The sequence below is a fragment of the Balaenoptera physalus genome (genome assembly GCF_965194825.1).
Source record: "Balaenoptera physalus genome assembly, chromosome: 2".
Taxonomy (NCBI): domain Eukaryota; kingdom Metazoa; phylum Chordata; class Mammalia; order Artiodactyla; family Balaenopteridae; genus Balaenoptera; species Balaenoptera physalus.
Genome location: NC_138883.1, coordinates 76,485,676 through 76,504,224, shown reverse-complemented (window position 1 = coordinate 76,504,224; position 18,549 = coordinate 76,485,676). Strand labels below are relative to the sequence as shown.

Genomic DNA, 18,549 nt, shown 5'->3' with positions numbered 1-18,549 from the left:
GATCAGTTATGGTCACCTGGGGCTGCATTTATCCCCTTCAGGTTTGTAAGAGTCTTCATTGGCCACATGGTAGGCACATTTAGGGAAGTTAGAGATAGACTTATTGGTTGATTAATTAATCAAACAATCAGTTGATTTGTTAATATTTCATTCTATCTGTGAGCGTTTTAAAGTAAGGAAATATATTATTTCATCTTGCATAGAAAAAAAAAAACACAGAAATTAAGGAAGGTCCCAAGGGAAGTGACTAACACGCATAGAGATGTCTCTTGACAGTGTTTTCCTTTTAGCAACAATAAATGGATCCTCAAGGATCAGAAAAACAGGACTTCCTGGCAGGCTCTGCTTATAATCCCTCCATCCTTCAGCAAACACATTCAAGTATCCTTATCGCAACAGTTTCCACCTCTTTTCTCCTCTCTGGTTATTGTCAAGAAGACTATCTCTTCTCACTAAGAAAATTAAAAAGAAACTTTTGAGAAGCTTCAGCTTAGAATTCCCTTTGCTGATCCAGGTAACAAGGTTATGTAGTGTTTAACAGAGTAAAGAATCATAATCTACTGGCTTTTACCCACAGCTCTCTTCGAATTTGCTATGGCCATACACATACAACCAATACTTCTTAAGCTCTTACTGGTCAGGCAATGGTCAAGTTACTTCCATAGGAATTTATCTCCTTCAGTTATCTTTATAACAGCCCTTTAAAGAAGGCATAATTATGTGCATTTTATAGCTAAGGAAACTGAGTATTAATTTCCTATGACTAGTAAACAAAAGCTCTTAACTCTAAATCCAATGCTTTTTCTATCATACACAGCTGCCTACCACTCATTCCAGTCTGAAAAATTATCCTTACTTTTAAGTATTTTCCAGAAACAGATTATCCAGTGTTACAGATTGGCAGCCCCCTCACTGACACCATACAAACTAACTAAAGGAGGGAATTGAATTGTGATGAGACATCTCTGGCTTGGCTGTAGAGAGAGGGCCAATAAATGGGTACCAAGACTTCTACTATACTAAGCTTTAAGGGAAAATTAAAATATCAGTGAATGTCTTCCTTGTACTGTGTGTGGCATGGCCTGGCTCACTCCGACACAGTCTATCTCAACTTTTCCAGGGTTGACTAATTTAACAAGTAAACCAAAAAACAAGGTGATTGTTGTTAACTCAGTCTACGTGGCCTGGGTACATAAACACAGACACCATTGTACCCATGTTCATAGTGCCCTCTGTAGTCCATGCAGGGTGAATTTACCAGCCTTTTTTTGTTTGTTTGTTTGGTTGTTTTTTTGACAGCTTCAACTCAGACTTGAGGCAAGTAACATCAGTTTCTTCTGTACAGAGGAGCTCCATAATAAAAGGTGAGTAGCAATACAGTCTAGTTAAATATCTTAGATTGAGCATAAAATGGCGATGGCAATTCCTGTTTTCTAGAACACCTTCCTGTTCTCTAGAACAGCTTTGTAAAACTGCCTGGCACAGAATTGCTGAGAGAAAAAGGTTTTACTTAAAAGTCTAACATGATCAGTTTTTCCATTTTTAAGGAGTACTCTGTTGCTGCTTGGAAAACGGAGGGTAGAAGGGCAAAAGTAGAAGCAAGGAGCTGGGTTAGAATGCTGCTGCAGAAGTCCAAGGAAGAAAAGATGATAATCTGAACTTGAGAGATGACAGTAAAGACAGAGGAGTGCATGATATGAGCCATACTTTAGAAACAGAAGCACCCTGCTGATGAGTTGGATGTGAGGGGTAAAAGAAGAAATGTAACATTGAAATAGACCAGACAGAAAGTAAGTTCTTGAACATTAACTAAGCCACTTAAAGTGCTGAAAATATTTTGAGACGATCGTCAAAATGATTAGCACAATATATATATATATATATATATATATATATATATATATATATATATATATATATATATATAAACTTTTAGAAGCATCCTGCAAAACACTTTGATTAAAAATGCCCCAAGCACAATTAGTAACAAATTATTTTGACCTATTGAAAACTGGGTGACTCTTCTCTAAATTGGTGTTAAAACTGTAGACCTAAAAAGGACTTTTTTTAAACTTTATGGAATTTAAAGTTTATAAGTGACCTTCACATGTTATACCCTATTTTCTTTTGAGTGACTCCTTCTATTCATTAGCAGTTACTGTATCCTTATGGCTCTAACATTTGTTAACAGCCTCCTTCAAAGAACAGGACATTAGAAAAAAATGGTTCAGAAAAGCAGAGAGTTGTTTCAGAAAATACCACATTCTGCATATATACACAATGGAATACTACTCAGCTATAAAAAAAGAATGAAATAATGCCATTTGCAGCAACATGAATGGACCTAGAGATGATGATACTAAGTGAAGTAAGTCAAAAAGAGAAAGACAAATATCATATGATATCACATGTGGAATCTAAAATATGATACAAATGAATTTATTTACAAAACAGAAACAGACCCAGTACACAGAAAACAAACTTATGGTTACCGAAGGGGAAAGGGGGTGGGCAACGGATACATTAGGACTTTGGGATTAGCAGATACAAACTACAGTAAGTCCCCTACATACAAACGAGTCTCATTCCAAGGGCGCGTTTGTAAGTCCAATTTGTTCATTAAGTCCAACAAAGTTAGCCTAGGTACCCAACTAACACAATCAGCTATATAGTACTGTACTGTAATAGGTTTATAATACTTTTCACACAAATAATACATAAAAAACAAACACACACAAAAAATAAAGAAAACATTTTTAATCTTACAGTACAGTACCTTGAAAAATACAGTAGTACAGTACAACAGCTGGCATATAGGGGCTGGCATCAAGTGAACAGGCAAGAAGAGTTACTGACTGGAGGAGGGAGAGGAGGTGGGAGATGGTTGAGCTGAAGGAGCATCAGCAATAGTTGATGGAGGGCAAGCTGCAATTCCACTCACGCCTGACGTTGATGGAATGCACGTTTGCATCTTTGAAAGTTCACAACTTGAGGGTCTGTATGTAGGGGACTTACTGTACTATATATAAAATAGATAAACAACAGGGTCCTACTGTATAGCACAGGGAACTATATTCAATATCCTGTAATAAACATAATGAAAAAGAATTTAAAACAAAAGAAAATACCACATTCTGAATATTTTCATCCTCAATGAGAATAGTGTAAAATAATGCAAATATATATTAGATATTTCATGTCTGGTTTAAGTTCACCTTCAAGAGATGAATGTTTGGTATCTGAAACTTAATCTCAGTCCCTAGTCACATGTTCTTAAAATCAGATAGGAAAGGGCATTTAGAAAGTGTAAGTTTATGGTACAAGAACCAGAACCTGTTCCTCCCACAGCTGTGGCACTAAAAGACCTCAGGTAATACAAGATATAAACTACCAGGATCTTGGGAAATTTTATTGGCCACATGAGTCCCCCATGTCATTGAAATCATATAAAATCCAGAACTAGATCTGGCTCAGAGATGGAAGCTTTTGTACACATTTTATAAATTTTGAAATATTAATTGGTTTACTAGTCTCCTGTCACAATTTTTCTTCCTCTCCAAAAACAAAACAAAAATACACTGTAATCAACTACCTATCTCCTGACACCTTCTGCCATTTATTCAGGGAGGTCTTATTGCTTTTGAATATTTCAAAGACTATTGTCAGTTTCCTTGGATAACTATGCCAACTCTCAAAAATAATTTATGATTGACTGATTGATTCCAGATAATGGAAAATAGATATGTTTTGTGTTCCTTATACATGTCCTATTTACAGAGGCTATAATAACCAAGACCAAGGTCTGAGTGCAGAATTATTTAACAAAGTTTTTTTTAACTCAGAAAAGTATAAAGCTATTATGGAAATGGATAACCATCCAAAGTCATTCTGCCAAGACTGGGAGAGGGAGCAAAAAAATTTCTAATTTTCTCTTCTTTTCAAGTTTCTTGCTACATGTACCTTAACATTAAATCAATAATATCATGTTCTACAGTTTATATAACTAGAATAGGAACCAATGGATTTTGCATAGTCATATTCCCAACCCAGATAATCAAAGACCTGTTTCAACAAGACCAGATTATTGTTGATCTTTTCTCTCAGCTGGGGGATCTCTACCCTAAGTGGCTGGGAACTCTATTAACAGAAGTGAGCTGAGGTTATTTCCTACAATTAATTTGAATGTTTTACTCCTGAAACTGGTAGATTGCATTATCAAACAGAATCAATGCATTAGTTAAGTACTTCAAAAGAGAAAAGTGATTCCAGTAGTCCTGTTCCATGGCCACACAATCTAAATCAGCTTTGTCCACAAGTAGCTGTGTTGGCATGATCTCTTTCTGGAAGCTAAAACAGTGCGTTTATTCATTCATTTTATAAATATTTATTAAAAGCTGTCTAAGTGCAAAGCATTATGCTAATTCCCAATCACTTCTTATAAAGTAACTTCTCAGGCAAATTGATTTTGAGCTGATGACAAATTCTGTTGAAACTTGCTGCTCAGGAAATGCTCCTGAGTGAGCCACTTCAAAGAATTCTCTCCTGAGAGAGGTATATAAGAAACGTAGGAGTACAGTAAAGACATGTCTTCTTTAGATCATAAGGCTGATCACAACACTCAAAGCTCATATAAGATAAAGGTGGCTGTAAATTACATCATGCATTAAAATGTTCTCCTAAACCAAGTTTGAAGACAGTTTTCTTTATAATTTCCAGAATACTCTCCCTTGAGAGCAAAACAGTTCTGACATAAGCACCTACTCTGAAAAAAAAAAAAAAAATACTGCCAGGAAGAAAGAAAAGAAAAGAAAAAAAAAAGAGAAGCCATTAAAATGCAGTCTGTATCTCATTCCCCAGGCTCTGGTAAATAGAGACCTTACCATTAGAAGAGAATGTTGACAATCAGAGCTTTCATATACTGTCAGTGGGAGTGATAAATAGTGCAATAATGATGGAACACTGTTTAGCTTAATCTGCTAAAGTTGAAGATACACACACCCTATGATCCAGCCTACAGAAATGCATGCATGTGTGAACCAGGAAAAAGGAACTATATGTTCAGAGTGGCATTATTCCTAAGAGCTCCAAACTAGAAATAGCCAAAATATCTATAGTACAATGGTTTAATAAGTGGTGGTTTATTCATAGAATGTAATAGTATAGAGTGGTAAAATGGACACACTATAGATACACATAACAACATGAATTTCAAAAAACTTACCTTTGAACAAAAGAAGCCATCCAAATACTATATATACCATTATTTCACTTATGTAAAGTATAAAGACAAGCAAAACTTTAAAATTTTGTTTCAGAATGCATACTTAGCTATTAAAATAAAGAAAAACAGGGAGATGATTACCATCAGGAAAGGAGAATGTTGACAATTGGAGGGACAGGGAGCACAAGAGGAGATTCTAGGGTACAAGTGATAATCTATTTCTTGACCTCAGTGGTAGTTACTGCAGAGTTTTATATATAATGAATTAAATGATAAGCATGTTTCCATACATTTCACAATAAGTAAACGTCTCTACCTACTGATATTCACTGACTCCTTGTGTTTTTACAATCCAACCACTAAGCCAGGACAGTATTTCAGGATTAGACAAAAATTGTTAACTGTTGATATATAAATGTTTATTGCATTCCCCAGGGTGGCTTCAGTGCATATCTGGGTCCCCATCTGTCTTTACAATCATTCAATAATTTGATGGTCTTTTTACAGCTCCCAGACCCATGAAAATCTCCAACACCCCCAACAACTCCAGCACCATCACTGGCTTCATCCTCCTGGGCTTCTCTTGCCCCAAGGAGGGACAGATCCTCCTCTTTGTGCTCTTCTCTGGTGTCTACCTCCTGACCCTCATGGGCAATGGTTCTATCATCTGTGCTGTGCACTGGGATCAGAGACTCCACACCCCCATGTACATCCTGCTCGCCAACTTCTCCTTCCTAGAGATCTGGTATGTCACCTCTACTGTCCCCAACATGTTGGCCAACTTCCTCTCGGACAACAAGGTCATCTCCTTCTCTTGGTGCTTTCTCCAGTTCTACTTTTTCTTCTCCTTGGGTTCTACAGAATGCCTTTTCTTGGGTATTATGGCATTTGATCGATATCTTGCCATCTGCCGGCCTCTACATTACCCTACTCTTATGACTGGCCGTCTCTGCACCAATCTTGTGATCAGCTGCTGGGTGCTTGGTTTCCTCTGGTTCTTGATTCCCATCATCATCACCTCCCAAATGTCCTTCTGTGGATCCAGGATTATTGACCACTTTCTATGTGACCCAGGTCCTCTTCTAGTACTCACTTGCCAAAAAGCTCCTGTGATGGAGCTTGTCTTCTCCACTTTAAGTCCTCTGCCTCTCATCATTACCTTTCTCTTCATCATGGGGTCCTATGCTCTGGTTCTGAGAGCTGTACTGAAAGTCCCTTCAGCAGCTGGACAAAGAAAAGCTTTCTCCACCTGTGGGTCCCATCTGGCTGTGGTTTCATTGTTCTGTGGTTCAGTACTGGTCATGTATGGGAGCCCAACATCTGAGCATGAAGCTGGAATGCAGAAGATTGTGACTCTGTTTTATTCTGTTGTGACTCCACTTCTTAACCCTGTTATATATAGTCTTAGGAACAAAGATATGAAAAAGGCCCTTAAGAAATTTCTGAGACTATAAAAAGTGTTCATCAAAAAGGCTCTTGAGCAATTAGAGCCCCAAGTTGTATTTAACTCATTTACAAAAATTGCATTTAACTCATTTTTAGGTTTAAAAAGTGGTTTTATTCAGATAATTGTTCATCCTAGTACTGACCAAAATTTCAGTCACCCGTGAACATGTATCTGTTGCTTATTTCTTCTCTTGGTTCTTGATCATTTGTCCTCTTTCTTACATGCCTCATTTTTTACTGAATGCTAAACATTATATTTAAAAAATTTAAAAACAATGTAACAAAGTTTTCTTTTAGAAGCAGATAGAGTAAGGCAGATCACTTTGATCTCATTTAAAGAGTATTTTCAGGTGTTTTATAAAAATAATCTAAAACAATTTTGCTCTTATTTCTGGGATGTGACCCTTACTCAGGAACATGACCTTTCAGAGATCTCAACTGCAAGCCTGAACTGTTCTCAGGATGCCTCCACCTTAGCGAGCCCTGGCTTCCTATTCCTGTACTCTTTGAAACCCATGACTCCTAAAACCTCTGCTCAGCTCTTTAGACTCCCAGTTTGCTTTCTCCTAGATTTCTTGAAATCTCATCTTGCACAGAATGCCTAAGAAATCCAAAAATGCCTTGAAAGGAGACTACATAATATTTTGAGCCTCACTTCTCTGTGGTCCTCCTTTCTCCAGTATATTTTCTCAAAGCCTAGCTGCTTTGGCAGCCACAAACACCAAATCCTTTATTTCCTCAGTTCGGTGAAACTACTGCTTTCTGCTGAGACTTTATTCTTCCTTCCCCCTGTTCTTTCTCACATGCCTCCATGTCCCCATATCCCCCCCCTACCCAGTGAGTGTCATTGTCCTCCGGGAAAAACACTCAAGGTGAATGTAGAACTCATCTCCTTGTTCCTCCCTTCTTGGAATTGTAGCCCCTGAAGTCTTGCCTGTGTTGATTGCTCTCCAGTGCCTTCAAGTGCTTGTTTTATGTACTTTGTCCAGATTTTATAGTTACTTTTGGCAGAAGGGTTAGTTTAATACAAGCTGCTTAGTCATGACCATAACCAGAAATTCTTTTCTATTATATCTAAATTCCATACATTCTCACTTCTCCCCTCACTTTCAGAAGATGATCTTGCAGCATAATCATGCAAAAACCCACAAATCAGAGACAAGTGAATATAGGGACTGGTATAAACACAAATCTAGGATGTAGACCTCATTTCCTTTCCACTGCAAGCAGCTCCAGATTCCTGAGGATTCCACCCTGCAAACAAGGTGGGCAGGGAGAAGGGGGGTTGCTTTCAATAAAATAAGAAAAACCAGGACCCCAGAGAACCTAATACCACCCAGAAAGAAAACTGAATATTAGCCATCCTTGGAAGTTTGTGGCTATGGTTCAGCTGCTGCTTTGATTACACATACCATTTTCTCCAATCCTTAATATATTGCCTCCAATATATTCTCCTTTTGGTTCAAAGGTATTTAATTTTCTGCTAAAGACTCTGCCATCCCCTTCCCTTTGTCTCTCATGAATGGACCCCCCACACACATATGCACACATAAACACATAAACATATGCACAATCTCATGGTTCTAAACAAAATTTTAAAGTATTTTAATTCTCCAGGATAGACCATATATTAGGGCACAAAACAGCCTTAATAAATTTTGAAAAATTGAAATCATATATATCTTTTCCAGTTAGAATGTAATGAAACTAGAAATCAACAGCAGAAGGAAAACTGGAAAATCAACAAGCAAGCAGAAAGTAAATGGGACAGAAAAAATCACAAGGAAAATTACTTTAAAAACCTTTAAACAAATGAAAATAAAAACACAACATACTAAAACATATGGAATGAAAATAAAGCAGTGCTAACAGAGAAATCTGTAACTGTAAATCCCTACATTAAAACAGAAGAAAGATCAACAATAAGAGGAAAGTGAGAAGATCTACAAATATGTGGAAACTAAATAACACACTTCTAAACAACCATTATGTCAAAGGAGAAATCAAAAAAGAAATTAAAAATTATCTCAAAACAAATAAAAATGAAAACAGAACATATCAAATATTATGGGACGCAGCAAAAGCAGTTCTGAGAGGAAAGTTTATAGCAATAAATGCGGATATTAAGAAATTAGAAAGATCTCAAATAACCTAAATTTACACCTCAAGGAACTAGAAAAAGAAGAAGAAACTAAGCCCAGAATTAGCAGAAGGAAGGAAATAATAAGAATCAGAGCAGAAATAAATGAACTAGAAACCAGAAAAACAATAGAAAATATCAACAAATCCAAGGGCTGGTTCTTTGAAAAGATAAACAAAATCAACAAACTTGTAGCTAGATTAAGAAAAAAAGAGAGAAGACTCAAATAAAACTAGAAATTAAAAAGACATTACAACTAATACTATGGAATAAAATCATAAGAGACTACTATGAAAAATTATATGCCAACAAATTACATAACCTAGAAGAAATGAATACATTTCTAGAAACACACAACCTACCAAGACTGAATCAGAAAGAAATGGAAAATCAGAACAGACAAATAATAAGTAAAGAGATTGAATTAGTAATCAAAAAACTCCCAAAACAGAAAACTCCAGGACCTGATGACTTCACTGGAGAATCCTACCAAACATTTAAAGAAGAAGTAACACCAATCCTCCTCAAACTCCTCCAAAATATCAAGGAGAAGGGAACACTTCCAAATGCATTCTAAGAGGCCAGCATTACTTTGATACCAAAACCAGATAAGGGTAACCCAAGAAAGGAAAACTGTAGACCAATAGCCCTGATAAATAGCCCTGATAAATATAAATGCAAAAATTCTCAACAAAATACTAGCAAAGAGAATTCAAGAACACATTAAAAAGATTATACACTATGACCAAGTTGTATTTATCCCTAGGATGCAAGGATGGTTCAACATACACAAATCAATAAATGTAATATATCACATCAATAAAGTGAAAAATAAATCACATGATCATCTCAAAAGACAGAGAAAAAGTTTTTACAAAATAAAGCATCCTTTCATGATAAAACCCTTAAGAAACTGGGTTTAGAAGGAACATATCTCAACATAATAAAGACCATCTACAACAAACCCACAGCTAATATACTCACTGGAGGAACAAGGCAAGGATATCCACTCTCACCAATCCTATTCAATATGGTACTGGAAGTCCTAGCTAGAGAAATTAGGCAAGACAAAGAAAGAAAAGGCATCCAGATCAGAAAGGAAGAAGTAAAATAGTCATTATTTGCTGATAACATAATCCTATATATAGAAAATCTCAAAGAATCTGTTAAAAAAACTATTGGAATTAATCAACAATTTCAGTAAAGTGACAGGATACAAAATCAATATACAGAAATCAATTGTGTTCCTTTACATTAACGATGCTGCATCTGAGTCACAATAGCATTAAAAACAATAAAATACTTCGGAATAAATTTAACCAAGGAAGTGAAAGATCTGTACAAAAAAATTATAAAACTTTGCTGAAAGATATCAAAGAAGACACAAATTAATGGAAAAACATACCATGTTCATGGATCAGAAGAATTAATATTATCAAAATGCCCATACTACTCAAAGCCATGTACAGATTCAACACAACCCCCATTAAAATACCAAAGATATTTTTCACAGAAATGGAAATAATAATTCTAAAATTTGTTTGGAAGTACAAAACACCCAAGACAATCCTGAGAAAAAAAGAACAACGCTGGAAACATCATGCTTCCAGATTTCAAATTATGCTACAAAGCCATAGTAATAAAAACAGTATGGTACTGGCACAAAAATAGACATATTAACCAATGGAACAGAATAGAGAGCCCAGAGTTAAGTCACAGCATATATGGTCAACTATTATACAACAAAGGAGTCAAGAATACCCAATAAGGAACGAATAGTCTCTTCAATAAATGGTGCTAGGAAAACTGGGGAAACATATGTTAAACAATGGAATTGGACCCTTACTCACACCACACACAAAATTAACTCAAAATGGATCAAAGACTTAAACATAGACCTGATAGTATAAAACTTTTAGAAGAAAATATAAGGAAGAAGCTCATTGATATTGGTCTTGACAAGAATAATTTTTTTGGCATGACACCAAAAGCACAAACAACAAAAGAAAAAAATCAACAAATGGGACTACATCAAACTCAAAAGCTTCTGCACAGCAAAAGAAGCAATTAACAAAATGATAATAATGGGAGAAAATTTCTGCAAACCATATACAGATAAGGGGTTAATATTCAAAATATATAAAGAACTCAGTCAACTTAATAACAAAAAAACAAACAACCTGATTTAAAAATGGGCAGAACAACTAAATAGACATTTCTCCAAAAAGGGCAGCAAAATGGCCAACAGGCACATGAAAAGATGCTCAATGGCACCAATCATCAGGAAAATGCAAATTGAAACCAGAGTGATATATAAGCTCACACCTGTTAGAATGGCTATTATCAAGAAGATAAGAGACAATAGGTGCTGGCAAGGATGTGGTGAAAAGGGAACTTTTATACATCGATGGTGGGAATGTCAATTGGTCCAACCACTATGGAAAACAATATAGAGATTCCTCAAAAAATTAAAAATACATCTATCATATGCTTCAGCAATTCCACTTCTGGGTTTATACGCAAAGGAAATCAAAACTGTATTTCAACAAGATATATGCACTCCTGTGTTTATCACAGCATTATTCCCAACAGTCAAAATATGGAAACAACCCAAATGTCCATCAGCAGATGAATGGATAAAAATGATATGGTACATATACATAGTGGAATATTATTCAACCATGAGGAAGGAAAATATCCTCCCATTGCAACAAAATGGAGGCACCCTGAGCACATTATGCCAAGCAAGATAAGTCAGACAAAGGCAAGTACTGTATGATATTACTTATATGTGGAATATAAAAAGTTAAACCTATAAAAAACAGAGTAAAATGGTGGTTACCAGAGGATGGGGAGTGGAAAGGGTAAGAGTGATAGTTTGAGGGTACAAACTTGAAACAAGTAGTAAATAAGCCATTGTATAATGAATACAGACAATAACATTGTACTATAATTATGTAATGATAAATATTGTTATATCAGCAGTCATATTACAATATATAAATGTATCAAAGGAATACATTGTACACCTTCAACTTACACAATGTTACAGATCAAATTTATTCAAATTTTAAAACCCTGAAAAAATTAAATTAAAATTTAAAAATAAAATTAAAATAAGCAGTAGCACAAACAAACAAAAGAAGAAAGATCTCAAGTTAAAACCTAACTTTACACCTTAAGGAACTAAAAAAAAAAAAAAACAAGAACAAACCAAAGGTAGCAAAAGGAAGAAACTAATAAAGATTAGAGCAGCAATAAATAAAAGAGAATAGAAAATCAACAACAACAAAAGAAATGAAACCAAGAGTTGGAATTTTGAAAAGATCAACATAATAGACAAACCTTTAGCTAGACTGACTAAGAAAAAAAGAGAAAAACTCAAATGAATAAAATCATAAAGTGGAGACTTCACAGCTGATATTTTAGGAATAAAAATTATTATAAAAGAGTACAATGAACAATTATCCATAAAAAAATGGTTAACCTTGATGAAATGGACAACTTCCTAGAAACACACAACTACCAAGATGAATCATAAAGAAATAGAAAATCTGAATAGACCTATAAGCAGTAAGGAGATTAAATCAATAATTTAAAACCTCCTAAAAAAGGAGAGCCCAGATCCAGATGGCTTCACTGATGAATTCTACCAAACATTTAAAGAAGAATGAACAACAATCCTCAAACTTTTCAAAAAAAGTTGAAGAGGAGGGAACAATTTTACCTCATCCTATGGGGCCAATATTATCTTATATCAAAGCCAGTACAAAAAAGAAAACTACAGACTAATATCCTTTATGAATATAGAAGCAAAAATCTTCAATAATATTAGCAAACCAAATTCAACAGCATATTAAAAGGATTATATACCATGACCAAGTGGGATTTCTTCCTGCAAGTTTCAGCATATGAAAATCAATGTAATACACCACATTGGCAGATGAAAGAAAATCTGTATGATCACCTCAATTGATGTATAAAAGGCATCTGACAAAATTCAACACCCCTTTCCTCAAAAAACAAGGAACAGAAGAAAACTACCTCAACATAATAAAAGTCATATATGAAAAACTAACAGTGGGGGGCCTCGGGAAGATGGCGGAAGAGTAAGACGCGGAGATCACCTTCCTTCCCACAGATACAGTAGAAATACATCTACACGTGGAACTGCTCCTACAGAACACCCACTGAACGCTGGCAGAAAACGTCCGACCTCCAAAAAGGCAAGAAACTCCCCCCGTACTTGGGTAGGGCAAAAGAAAAAAGAAATAACAGAGACAAAAGAATAGGGACGGCACCTGCACCAGTGGGAGGGAGCCGTGAAGGAGGAAAGATTTCCACGCACTAGGAAGCCCCTTCGCGGGCAGAGACTGCGGGTGGCAGAGGGGGGAAGCTTCGGAGCCACGGAGGAGAGCGCAGCCACAGGGGTGCGGAGGGCAAAGCGGAGAGGTTCCCGCACGGAGGAGCGGTGCCGACCAGCACTCTCCAGCCCGAGAGGCTTGTCTGCTCACCCGCTGGGGCGGGCGGGGCTGGGAGCTGAGGCTCGGGCTTCGGTCGGATCGCAGGGAGAGGACTGGGGTTGGCGGCGTGAAAACAGCCTGAAGGGGTTAGTGCACCACAGCTAGCCGAGAGGGAGTCCGGGAAAAAGTCTGCAGCTGCCGAAGAGGCAAGAGACTTTTTCTTCCCTCTTTGTTTCCTGGTGCGCGAGGAGAGGGGATTCAGAGCGCCGCCTAAACGAACTCCAGAGAAGGGCGCGAGCCGCGGCGATCAGCGCAGACCCCACAGCAACAGGGGCGCAGAGGAAAAAACGGAGAGACTCCCGCACAGAGGCTCGGCGCCGAGCAGCACTCACCAGCCCGAGAGGCTTGTCTGCTCGGCGGGCGGGGCTGGGAGCTGAGGCTCGGGCTTCGGTCGGATCGCAGGGAGAGGACTGGGGCTGGCGGCGTGAACACAGCCTGAAGGGGTTAGCGCACCACAGCTGGCTGGGAGGGAGACCGGGAAAAGGTCTGCAGCTGCCGAAGAGGCAAGAGACTTTTTCTTGCCTCTTTGTTTCACTGAGCGCACGAACTCCAGAGAAAGGCGCGAGCCGCGGCGATCAGCACGGACCCCAGAGATGGGCGTGAGACGCTGGGGCTGCTGCTGCCGCCTCCAAAAAGCCTGTGTGTGAGCACAGGTCACTCTCCACATCGCCCCTCCCGGGAGCCTGTGCAGCCCGCCACTGCCAGGGTCCCGTGATCCGGGGACAAGTTCCCCGGGAGAACACACTGCCCGCCTCAGGCTGGTGCAACGTCACGCCGGCCTCGGCCGCCGCAGGCTCACCCCGCCTCCTCTGTACACCTCCCTCCCCGCGGCCTGAGTGAGCCAGAGCCCCCGAAGCAGCTGCTCCTTTAACCCCGTCCTGTCTGGGCAGGGAATAGACGCCCTCAGGAGACCTACACGCAGAGGCGGGACCAAATCCAAAGCTGAACCCCAGGAGCTGTGTGAACAGGGAAGATAAGGGGAAATCTCTCCCAGCAGCCTTAGAAGCAGCAGATTAAAACTCCACAAACAACTTGATGTGCCTGCATCTGTTGAATACCTGAATAGACAACGAATCATCCCAAATTCAGGAGGTGGACTTTGGGAGCAGGATATATTAATTTTTCCCCTTTTCCTTTTATTTGTGAGTGTATATGTATATGCTTCTGGGTGCGATTTTGTCTGTATAGCTTTGCTTTACAATAGCTTTATTTTACTTCACTATATTATAGCCTCTTTCTTTCTTTCTTTCTTTCTTTCTATTTTTTCTCCCTTTTACTCTGAGCCGTGTGGACGAAAGGCTCTTGGTGCTCCAGCCAGGCATCAGGGCCGTGCCTCTGAGGTGGGAGAGCCAACTTCAGGACACTGGTCCACAAGAGACCTCCCAGTTCCATGTAATACCAAACGGCAAAAATCTCTCAGAGATCTCCATCTCAACATCAAGACCCAGCTTCACTCAACGACCAGCAAGCTACAGTGCTGGACACCCTATGCCAAACAACTAGCAAGACAGGAACACAGCCCCATCCATTAGCAGAGAGGCTGCCTAAAATCATAATAAGGCCACAGACACCCCAAAATACACCACCAGACCTGGACGTGCCCACCAGAAAGACAAGATCCAGCCTCATCCACCAGAGTTCAGGCACTAGTTCCCTCCACCAGGAAGCCTACACAACCCACTGAACCAACCTTAGCCACTGGGGACAGATACCAAAAACAACAGGAACTACGAACCTGCAGCCTGTGAAAAGGAGAACCCAAACACAGTAAGATAAGCAAAATGAGACGACAGAAAAACACACAGCAGATGAAGGAGCAGGGTCAGAACATACCAGACTTAACAAATGAAGAGGAAATAGGTAGTCTACCTGAAAAAGAATTCAGAATAATGATAGTAAGGATGATCCAAAATCTTGGAAATAGAATAGACAAAATGCAAGAAACATTTAACAAGGACGTAGAAGAACTAAAGAGGAACCAAGCAATGATGAAAACCACAATAAATGAAATTAAAAATACTCTAGATGGGATCAATAGCAGAATAACTGAGGCAGAAGAAAGGATAAGTGACCTGGAAGATAAAATGGTGGAAATAACTACTGCAGAGCAGGATAAAGAAAAAAGAATGAAAAGAACTGAGGACAGTCTCAGAGACCTCTGGGACAACATTAAACGCACCACCATTCGAATTATAGGGGTCCCAGAAGAAGAAGAGAAAAAGAAAGGGACTGAGAAGATATTTGAAGAGATTATAGTTGAAAACTTCCCTAATATGGGAAAGGAAATAGTTAATCAAGTCCTGGAAGCACAGAGAGTCCCATACAGGATAAACCCAAGGAGAAACACACCAAGACACATATTAATCAAACTGTCAAAAATTAAATATAAGGAAAACATATTAAAGGCAGCAAGGGAAAAAAAACAAATAACACACAAGGGAATCCCCATAAGGTTAACATCTGATCTTTCAGCAGAAACTCTGCAAGCCAGAAGGGAGTGGCAGGATATACTTAAAGTGATGAAGGAGAAAAACCTACAACCAAGATTACACTACCCAGCAAGGATCTCATTCAGATTCGATGGAGAAATTAAAACCTTTACAGACAAGCAAAAGCTGAGAGAGTTCAGCACCACCAAACCAGCTTTACAACAAATGCTAAAGGAACTTCTCTAGGCAAGAAACACAAGAGAAGGAAAACACCTACAATAACAAACCCAAAATATTTAAGAAAATGGGAATAGGAACATACATATCGATAATTACCTTGAATGTAAATGGATTAAATGCTCCCACCAAAAGACACAGGCTGGATGAATGGATACAAAAACAAGACCCATCTATATGCTGTCTACAAGAGACCCACTTCAGACCTAGAGACACATATAAACTGAAAGTGAGGGGATGGAAAAAGATATTCCATGCAAATGGAAATCAAAAGAAAGCTGGAGTAGCAATTCTCATATCAGACAAAATAGACTTTAAAATAAAGACTATTACAAGAGACAAAGAAGGACACTATATAATGATCAAGGGATCGATCCAAGAGGAAGGTATAACAATTGTAAATATTTATGCACCCAACATAGGAGCACCTCAATACATAAGGCAAATACTAACAGCCATAAAAGGGGAAATCGACAGCAACACAATCATAGTAGGGGACTTTAACACCCCACTCTCACCAATGGACAGATCATCCAAAATGAAAATAAATAAGGAAACACAAGCTTTAAATGATACATTAAACAAGATGGACTTAATTGATATTTATAGGACATTCCACCCAAAAACAACAGAATACACATTTTTCTCAAGTGCTCATGGAACATTCTCCAGGATAGATCATATCTTGGGTCACAAATCAAGCCTTGGTAAATTTAAGAAAATTGAAATCGTATCAAGTATCTTTTCCGACCACAACGCTATGAGACTAGATATCAATTACAGGAAAAGATCTGTAAAAAATACAAACACATGGAGGCTACACAATACATTACTTAATAACGAAGTGATCACTGAAGAAATCAAAGGGGAAATCAAAAAATACCTAGAAACAAATGACAATGGAGATACGACGACCCAAAACCTATGGGACGCAGCAAAAGCAGTGCTAAGAGGGAAGTTTATAGCAATACAAGCCTACCTCAAGAAACAGGAAACATCTCGAATAAACAACCTAACCTTGCACCTAAAGCAATTAGAGAAAGAAGAACAAAAAAAACCCCAAAGCCAGCAGAAGGAAAGAAATTATAAAGATCAGGTCAGAAATAAATGAAAAAGAAATGAAGGAAACAATAGCAAAAATCAATGAAACTAAAAGCTGGTTCTTTGAGAAGATAAACAAAATTGATAAACCATTAGCCAGACTCATCAAGAGAAAAAGGGAGAAGACTCAGATCAATAGAATTAGAAATGAAAAAGGAGAAGTAACCACTGACACTGCAGAAATACAAAAGATCATGAGAGATTACTACAAGCAACTCTATGCCAATAAAATGGACAACCTGGAAGAAATGGACAGATTCTTAGAAATGCACAAACTGCCGAGACTGAACCAGGAAGAAATAGAAAATATGAACAGACCAATCACAAGCACTGAAATTGAAACTGTGATTAAAAACCTTCCAACAAACAAAAGCCCAGGACCAGATGGCTTCACAGGTGAATTCTATCAAACATTTAGAGAAGAGCTAACACCTATCCTTCTCAAACTCTTCCAAAATATTGCAGAGGGAGGAACACTCCCAAACTCATTCTACGAGGCCACCATCACCCTGATACCAAAACCAGACAAAGATGTCACAAAGAAAGAAAACTACAGGCCAATATCACTGATGAACATAGATGCAAAAATCCTCAACAAAATACTAGCAAACAGAATCCAACAGCACATTAAAAGGATCATACACCATGATCAAGTGGGGTTTATCCCAGGAATGCAAGGATTCTTCAATATACGCAAATCAATCAATGTGATACATCATATTAACAAATTGAAGGAGAAAAACCATATGACCATCTCAATAGATGCAGAGAAAGCTTTCAACAAAATTCAACACCCATTTATGATAAAAGCCCTGCAGAAAGTAGGCATAGAGGGAACTTTCCTCAACATAATAAAGGCCATATATGACAAACCCACAGCCAACATTGTCCTCAATGGTGAAAAACTGAAACCATTTCCACTAAGATCAGGAGGAACAAGACAAGGTTGCCCACTCTCACCACTATTATTCAACATAGTTTTGGAAGTGTTAGCCACAGCAATCAGAGAAGACAAAGAAATAAAAGGAATCCAAATCGGAAAAGAAGAAGTAAAGCTGTCACTATTTGCAGATGACATGATACTATACATAGAGAATCCTAAAGATGCTACCAGAAAACTCCTAGAGCTAATCAATGAATTTGGTAAAGTAGCAGGATACAAAATTAATGCACAGAAATCTCTTGCATTTCTATACACTAATGACGAAAAATCTGAAAGTGAAATTAAGAAAACACTCCCATTTACCATTGCAACAAAAAGAATAAAATATCTAGGAATAAACCTACCTAAGGAGACAAAAGACCTGTATGCAGAAAATTATAAGACACTGATGAAAGAAATTAAAGATGATACAAATAGATGGAGAGATATACCATGTTCTTGGATTGGAAGAATCAACATTGTGAAAATGACTCTACTACCCAAAGCAATCTACAGATTCAATGCAATCC

General features: G+C 38.0%; 1 protein-coding gene across 1 annotated transcript in view; it reads left to right on the top strand.

Annotated features, from left to right (window-relative positions):
* Nucleotides 1-7,412, top strand: part of LOC309654705 (olfactory receptor 1L6-like) — a 41,088-nt gene extending 33,676 nt beyond the window's left edge. Inside the window, exon 2 of the mRNA XM_082449112.1 lies at nucleotides 5,710-7,412. Within this exon, the coding sequence (XP_082305238.1) occupies nucleotides 5,710-6,675 (966 nt within the window). The 3' untranslated portion in view covers nucleotides 6,676-7,412. The remainder of the gene's footprint in view (nucleotides 1-5,709) is intronic.
* The last annotated feature ends 11,137 nt before the right edge of the window (nucleotides 7,413-18,549 follow it).